This window comes from Drosophila rhopaloa, unplaced genomic scaffold (genome assembly GCF_018152115.1).
Source record: "Drosophila rhopaloa isolate 14029-0021.01 unplaced genomic scaffold, ASM1815211v1 contig_80, whole genome shotgun sequence".
NCBI classification, from domain to species: Eukaryota; Metazoa; Arthropoda; class Insecta; order Diptera; family Drosophilidae; genus Drosophila; species Drosophila rhopaloa.
The window spans coordinates 1,106,195-1,115,190 of NW_025335179.1; the positions used below are offsets into that span (position 1 = coordinate 1,106,195).

The following is an 8,996-nucleotide window of genomic DNA, read 5'->3' on the forward strand; positions in this document are numbered from 1 at the left end:
ATTCGTGGAGTGCATTAAAAGAGTCTTTGTTAAGTGTGTTCAAGTCGAGAGTCAGCAGCAAGCAAATACATATGCAACTTGGTAATTGCAAACGACGCGCGAACGAAAATGTACACGAATATTTTTACCGCATGAAAGATATAGCATCGCGAGGAAATGTGGAAGAAGAAGCTCTAATTCAATATGTAATAGACGGCATTGATGAAATTTCTACAAACAAGTCAATTCTTTATGGTGCTAAAAATATATCTGAATTTAAATACAAGTTGAAGGACTACCAAACCATAAGTGGTAAAACGAAATTTACGGAAGGAAGTGTTAAAGAGAAGAAAGCTCAAGCAGTGCCAAAGTAGTTCAAAGAGTGTCAGAAAAGAAATCGTTTGCTACAATTGTGGTGAGAAAGGACATCTTTCTAGTGGATGCAGCAATAAAGAGAAAGGCAGAAAGTGTTTTAAATGTAATAAATTTGGACACATTTCTAAAAGCTGTCCACAAGCAGAAAAAGCAGTTGAAGAAAGCAGGCTAAACACTCGAGTTTTGAAAGAGCACAGCGATATGACGAGCAAAGCAGTCTCAATTAAAAATCTGAATTGTATTGCGCTGTTTGATACAGGCAGCAAATTTAACATTTTGCGTGAAGACTTATACAAGCAGTTAGCTTTGCCAAAGTTGAAAGAGTGCAGTGTATATCTAATTGGATTTGGAAAAAATCGCAATGCCAATAAGATCAAGCCGATCGGACAATGTAAGCAAGTAGTGCAAATTGACAGCAATGCCTATGATTTAAACTTTTTCATAGTCCCGGTCGATTGTATGGACACTCGACTCATTATAGGCGAAGATCTGTGCTTGCAAGCAGAAATCTCATTCAGTCCAAGTGGTTTACGTGTGCGAAAGTTGAACAGTGTTGACGAAGAAGAACTAAATGCAAATTTAATGAAAATTGAAGCAGTGTTTGACAATGAAGAGCTCGATATAAACAAATCAGCCAGTGAGTGTGCTAGGCATGAAGTGCGTGAACTAATTTCGAAGTATAGCCCTCAAAAAACCAAGTCAACAAAAATTGAAATGAAAATAATTTTAAACGATGAAACTCCAATTTTTTCGCGTCCGCGCAGATTTGCATTCGCTGAAACAAATATAATCGACGAACAAATCGAAGAGTCCGACTCTGAATTTACAAGTCCGGTAGTACTTGCAAAGAAAAACGACGGTTCTCAACGACTTTGCGTGGATTTCAGGCGTATAAACAAGGTAATCGTAAAAGATCATTATTCATTACCCCTGATTGACGACCAGCTTGATCGCTTGCAAGAAGCTACGATGTTCAGCACGATTGATTTGAAGAATGGTTTTTTCCATGTGCCTGTAGCCGAGTCCAGCAAAAAATATACCTCATTCGTGACACAAAGCGGGCAGTACCAGTTCCTAAAGGTGCCCTTTGGTTTGTCAAACTCACCTGGAGTGTTTCAGAGGCACATAAATGCAATTTTCCGAACACTTACCCGCAGAGGAATCGCTCTACCTTACGTAGACGACATTATTGTACCAGCAACAGACGAAAAAGAAGCAGTTTTAAATATCAAAGAAGTTATTGGAACATGCAGCGAATATGGCCTAGAACTCAACCTAAAGAAATGTCATTTCCTGCAGACCCGTATTCAGTTTTTAGGTCACATCATTGAAAATAAAACTATTTCTCCGACTCCTCAGAAGATTGATGCCGTTTTGAAATTTTAGATTCCGCAGAACCTCAAGCAGTTAGAAAGTTTTCTCGGTCTAACCGGATATTTTAGAAAATTTATTCATAATTATGCACTTGTTTCAAAACCATTGACTGATTTAACGAAAAATAAAGTTAATTTTGTAATTGGTCCTAATGAAGAGTATGCGATCGATTGCCTAAAGAAATACTTGACTTCTACCCCTGTTTTGGCTATTTACAACTCGAAGTATGACACCGAGGTACATACTGATGCTTCTATAGATGGTTTTGGCGCCATACTTATGCAAAAATCTCCAGATGACGGCCAATTCCACGCAGTGTACTATATGAGTAGGAAAACTACAGATGCTCAGCGAAAATATTCAAGTTACGAGTTAGAGGTGTTGGCGATTATCGAAGCCATAACCAAGTTCAGAGTTTATCTTACTGAGTACAAAGTAGAGCACCGTTCAGGCTCGCGTATGAAACACGTTGATGCCCTTTCCAGGTATCCAATCATGACAATCATCGACGACTCTATAGCCCTTGGTTTTAAGCAAGCTCAGAAAAATGATGAACACCTAAAGTCAATCTATAAAATTATAAAAGATTCAAACTTACCTTATGAAGAGTATTTCCTGAAGTCTGGTATCTTGTACAAACTCGTAAAAGACTTGGAATTGCTTGTAGTTCCTAAAGACATGCAGAAACAGATCATTGCCAGAGCACATGACCGTGGACACTTTGCTTTTAAGAAGACAAAGGAGCTAATTTGCAACGAGTATTTTATTGAAAACATAGAAGAAAAAATTCAGAAATATATCAACTGCTGCATTCCGTGCATTTTAAACAACCGCAAGCGAGGCAAACAGGAGGGTTGGTTGCATCCATTGCAGAAAAAAGATGTTCCGTTGCACACTTATCACATTGACTTCTTAGGTCCACTAGAGTCGACAAACAAGAACTACAAGCACATACTCGCTGTTATCGACTCTTTTACAAAGTTTTGCTGGCTTTATCCTACAAAGTCAACGACTGCCATCGAAGTCATAACCAAATTAAGAGCACAAAGTAATGTTTTTGGCAACCCAGCTTGTATTATATCTGACCGAGGTTCAGCTTTTACCTCCCAAGACTATATTAAGTATTGCGAAGAAGAAAACATGAAGGTAGTAAAATCAACGACAGGTCTACCACGTGTAAACGGACAAGTAGAAAGACTAAATGCCATCATTATTCCAGTACTTTCTAAATTGAGTGTGGATGATCCCACAAAATGGTACAGACACGTCGATCGAGTTCAACAAGCCATCAACTCCACTTATTCGAGAAGTATTGACGCCACTCCTTTTGAGCTTCTCATCGGAGTCAAAATGAGAAACAAAGATGACCAGCAGCTTCGCGAGCTAATCAACAACGAATCCATAGCGCTGTTTAAGGACACGCGCAACGACCTTCGAGTTAAAGCAAAAACTCAAATTTTGAAACTCCAAGCTGAAAATAAAAAGACGTACAACCTGCGACGTAAGCCTGCAAAGATCTACAACATGGGCGACTTAGTAGCTATAAAAAGAACACAATTTGGAGGCGGTCTTAAACTAAAGCCGAAGTATTTAGGTCCTTACGAAATAACAAAAGTAAAGCACAATAATGCCTACGATGTCCAAAAAATTGGCAACTCAGATGGACCAAAGATTTCCTCAACTTGTGCAGAATTTCTAAAGCCTTGGCCAACACACGAAGACAGCGACGAAACATTCGAGGCGAATGTTTAGTCAGAATGGCCGAATGTGGGAGTGATTTCGTACGAGTCTCCCTTTATTACGCATCACTATTCCAAAAGACGCCCTAGACAACGAAAGGAGCAACACCAAGCAAAGACGGTCAAACGGTAAAAAGACGCATTCCAGAGTAAGACGAGGCGATGGAAAAGAAGACGACGATCACTACGACGAGAAGACGAACGACGAGGAGAGCGCCGACAGCCCAAAGGACGAGAGGCAGTTGTCGACGACCACCGATTAAGTAAAGACGTGCCTAATCAAAACGTGCTAAACGACGCAACGACGAGACGACGATCACACTAATTTCATTATTTAAAATACACACCTTGTTCTTAAATTAACTTAAAATATAATATCATTAAATATACATTATCTTTAAATAAATAAAACCCCACATTTATGCACATTTTTTCCCACCTGATGGCCTGGTGCTTGCGTTACCAAAGCTTGATCCAAATTTTCCATCATCCTGCAACTCCTCTCCAAAAACGACTCCATAGCAGTCCATGAAGATAACCCAGCGATTGGCAAATCCTCTTCCCATTTTTCACGAGTCCGTTGATCCAGCTTGTAAACGACGATATGAATCAGTAATCCATCCAAAATTTGCTGTGTAGTGGCCAGCGTATGGATTGCCCGAAGATGTGCGTTCATAGAATAACTGAGCTCACGAAGACCTTTGGCAGATCCCTTCTCGACACTTTTAAAACCAAATATTGCCTGAACGTGTGCCTGAACATGTAAAACTTTATTATCAAATCGATTTATGAGCAGATTCAAAGCCTTTTTATCATTTGAAGGTTCGAGCGAGCGTATGGTCTCCAGAGCCACGCCGCCTAGACAAGACCGTAAATATTGCAGCTTTTCAATGTCGCTTAGCTCGTCATCATTTCCAATGACCACGGTGAACGTTGCGAGAAAATCCGGCCACTCAGCATAAGATCCATGAAAACGAGCAATCTCCAGGTTGGGTAATCGAGGCTTCCGTGTCCGAAAAGAAAGATCAGAATGGTGGTTGATGTCTATAGATGTGGAGTTGGCAGCTATGCTACCCGACAATTGCAATTTGCGCTGGGCCGCTAAGTCTCTATTGAGCTTCGCCTTCACATCCATAAAAACCTCCGAAAATTCCCATCGCCTATCACTCGAAGTCTCCTTTAAATCCAGCCGTTCCAGCGATGTCTGTGTGGAGTCAAATGTCGAATTTAAGGAATTGACCCAGTCCAATCGCGCGAGAAGATCAGCTTCATCCAACTGATCTATAGACTCAGCTGTTAAATACAATTTCATCGCGTTTGTTTGCCGCAGAATTGATTGCATTTTGGCGCGTAAAAATTCTATTTCATTTGGCGCGTCATTTTGAGGCCGAACCGCGTTTTCTGGAGCAGCCATTTCTTAGTCGCACACCAAAAAAATAAAAGAAAAATGTCCGAACCGAAAACGCAACGGAACTTTGTTGTTGTTGTTCCGCCTTATAACAGCGGACTTGAAATTATGCATATGTATGCACTGCACTATGCACTTTTAGAATAGTTAGATGTTATTCTCCTTTTGTTTATAATTTGCAGCACAACACTGTTTTAATTTTTTCACAACGCGAAATGTACGAAAAGATCAACCGCCTGCCAGCTTTTCACAGCGCGAAATGTAAAACTTAAACGGCCAGCTGTGTGCGCTTGTATGTAAGTCCGTGTGTTTGTGACCGAGTGCCCACAAACGACAGCAAAACCAAAATATATTGTTTAAACGATATTAACCAATAATAAAACCGAGTTGCAGACGGCAAATAAAACAGCGATCTCGTCGGGGTCATCAACTTGTTTGGGGGAAGACAACAAAAATGCCACCCTTAGGTTATGTAATAATAACGCTTTTAATTTTATAAGTCTATGTACGTGTCGTGTTTATTCTGCCAGTCGAATCTGCACTGCTGCAGCCGAAAGCCTGGCTTCATATTTTAAATAGGGTTTTACAAATGTAGTCGCTAAATAGGTAGCGCGACAGCTTAGCGAGATAAGGTAAATATAAAGAGGAGAGCGCAAGAGCGCTACAGGTTCAGCCACACACCTATGCGCACTAGACTAAGCGCTGGCGGGCTGCTCCGAACAACCACTATATCCAAGGGTTTTGATTAAAAACCTGAAAAATCGAGGTGATTTTCTCCGGATTTGACATAAGGGTTGGGGGTCATGGTTTTTTTTCAAATAATTTTTTCAAATAAAATTTTGTTTTTTTTTAAATGCCACTTTGTTGGAAATTTTGTAACGAATTCAACGAGGTATGCCATTCGAACATTCAACCACTATATCCAAGGGTTTTGATTAAAAACCTGAAAAATCGAGGTGATTTTCTCCGGTTTTGAGCCTTGTCATAAGGGTGGGGGTCATGCCTTTTTTTCGAAAAAATTTTTCAAATGAAATTTTATTTTCTTAAATGCCACTTTGTCGGAAATTTTGTAACGAATTCAACGAGGTATGCAATTCGAACATTCAACCACTATATCCAAGGGTTTTGATTAAAAACCTGAAAAATCAAGGTGATTTTCTTCGGATTTGAGCCTTGTCATAAGGGTGGGGGTCATGGTTTTATTTCGAAAAATTTTTTCAAATGAAATTTTATTTTCTTAAATGCCACTTTGTTGGAAATTTTGTAACGAATTCAACGAGGTATGCAATTCGAACATTCGACCACTATATCCAAGGGTTTTGATTAAAAACCTGAAAAATCAAGGTGATTCTCTCCGGATTTGAGCCTTGTCATAAGAGTGGGGGTCATGGTTTTTTTAAAAATATTTTCAAATGAATTTTTTTTTCTAAATGCCACTTTGTTGGCAATTTTGTAACGAATTCAACGAGGTATGCCATTGCAACATTCGACCACTATTTCACCGGCTTTTGATTAAAAAATCGAAAAATCGAGTGATTTTCTTCGGATTTTGGCTTTGTCATAAAGGTGGCTCTCATCATTTTTTTCGAAAATTTTTTTAAATGATTTTTTTTTTCTAATTGCCACTTTGTTGGAAATTTTGTAACGAATTCAACGAGGTATGCTATTCGAACATTCGACCTCTGTATCCAAAAGTTTTTATTAAAATACCGAAAATCGAGGTGATTTTCTTTGGAAATTGGAGTTGTCATAAGGGTGGGGGTCATCATTTTTTTCGAAAAATTTGTTCAAATGATATTTTTTTCTGTAAATGTGACTTTGTTGGAAATTTTGTAACGAATTCAACGAGGTATGCCATTCCAACATTCGACCACTATTTCCCATCGAGCTGATATTATCCGGGCCTTGTCATAATGGGGTGGGAAACATGATTTCTTGTCGAAACAATTTGCTATTGATATTTTTGTTTCTGAAATGTCACTTTCTTGGGTATTTTGTAACGAATTCAACGAGGTATGCTGTTCCAACATTCGACCTCTATTTCCCAGGGTTTTGATTAAAAAACCGAAAAATCGAGGTGATTTTCTTCGGATTTGGGCTTTGTCATAAAAGAGGGGGTCATGTTTGTTTTTTCAAACAAATTTTTCAATTGATTTTTTTTTCTGTAATTGACACTTTGCTGGAAATTTTGTGACGAATTCAACGAGGTATGCCATTCCAACAACCGACCACTATTTCCCAGGGTTTTGATTAAAAACCTGAAAATCGAGGTGATTTTCTTCGGATTTGAGCCTTGTCATAAGAATAGGGGTCATGGTTTCTTTTTCGAACAATTTTTTCGAAGGATTTTTTTTTCTGTAAATTACACTTTGTTGGAAATTTTGTAACGAATTCAACGAGGTATGCCATTCGAACATTCGACCTCTATATCCAAGAGTTTTTATTAAAATACCGAAAATCGCGGTGATTTTCATCGGATCTTGGCGTTGTCATAAGAGTGGGGGTCATCATTTTTTTCCAAAAATTTTTACAAATGATATTTTATTTCTGTAAATGCGACTTTGTTGGAAATTTTGTAACTAATTCGAACATTCGACCTCTGTATCCAAGAGCTTTGATTGGGGGTCATCATTTTTTTTCCAAAAATTTGTTCAAATGATATTTTTTTTCTGTAAATGTGACTTTGTTAGAAATTTTGTAACGAATTCAACGAGGTATGCCATTCCAACATTCGACCACTATTTCCCTTGATTTTTTTTTCTGTAAATGACACTTTGTTGGAAATTTTGTAACGAATTCAACGAGGTATGCCATTCGAACATTCGACCTCTATATCCAAGAGTTTTTATTAAAATACCGAAAATCGCGGTGATTTTCATCGGATCTTGGCGTTGTCATAAGGGTGGGGGTCATCATTTTTTTCCAAAAATTTTTACAAATGATATTTTATTTCTGTAAATGCGACTTTGTTGGAAATTTTGTAACTAATTCGAACATTCGACCTCTGTATCCAAGAGCTTTGATTGGGGGTCATCATTTTTTTTCCAAAAATTTGTTCAAATGATATTTTTTTTCTGTAAATGTGACTTTGTTAGAAATTTTGTAACGAATTCAACGAGGTATGCCATTCCAACATTCGACCACTATTTCCCTTGTCATAAGGGTGGGGGTCATAATTATACCCGTTACTCGTAGAGTAAAAGGGTATATTGTATTCGTGCAAAAGTATGTAACAGCTAGAAGGAAGCGTTTCCGACCCTATAAAGTAAATATATTCTTGATCAGGATCACTAGCCGAGTCGGTTTAGCCATGTCCGTCTGTCCGTCTGTCTGTCCGTCTGTCCGTCTGTCTGTCCGTATGAACGCTGAGATCTCGGAAACTATAAAAGCTAGAAGATTGGCATTTTGCATGTAGATTTTAGGAGTTCCTACGCAGCGCAAGTTTGTTTCAAAAAGGTGCCACGCCCCCTTTAACGCCCACAATCGCTTAAAAACGATTTTAAAAATTTAAATATTTCGGAAAAGTAAAAATGCAGTTTTATTGTGTTTATCAATACCTATCGAAATTTTGAAGAAATTTTTCAAATCGGACCATTCGTTAAAAAGTTATGCGTGATCAAAGTTTCTATCTCCATCTCCCTCGCACTCCCTTTACCTGAGTAACGGGTATCTGATAGTCGGGGCACCCGACTATAGCGTTCTCTCTTGTTTTTTTTCTAAAATTTTTTTCAAATGAACATTTTTTTTTCTAATTGCCACTTTGTTGGAAATATTGTAACGAATTCAACGAGGTATGCCATTCGAACATTCGACCTCTATCTCCCAGGGTTTTGATTAAAAAACCGAAAAATCAAGGTGATTTTCTTCGGATTTTGGCTTTGTCATAAAAGTGGGGGTCATGTTTGTTTTTTCAAACAAATTTTTCAATTGATTTTTTTTTCTGTAATTGACACTTTGTTGGAAATTTTGTAACGAATTCAACGAGGTATGCCATTCGACCACTATATCCAAGGGTTTTGATTAAAAACATGAAAAATCGATGTGATTTTCTTCGGATTTTGGCTTTTTCATAAAGTTGGGGGTCATTGTTTTTTTTCGAAAAAATTTTGAAATGAAATTTT

General features: G+C 38.2%; 1 protein-coding gene across 1 annotated transcript; it reads right to left on the reverse strand.

Moving 5' to 3' along the window:
- Window positions 1-4,036: 4,036 nt before the first annotated feature.
- Window positions 4,037-4,779, reverse strand: LOC123038124. The gene is made up of 2 exons (XM_044461816.1): window positions 4,161-4,779; window positions 4,037-4,056 (listed from the first exon to the last, which is right to left on the reverse strand). The coding sequence occupies exons 1-2, from the start codon at window positions 4,777-4,779 to the stop codon at window positions 4,037-4,039; spliced, it is 639 nt and encodes a 212-aa protein (XP_044317751.1).
- Window positions 4,780-8,996: the final 4,217 nt, after the last annotated feature.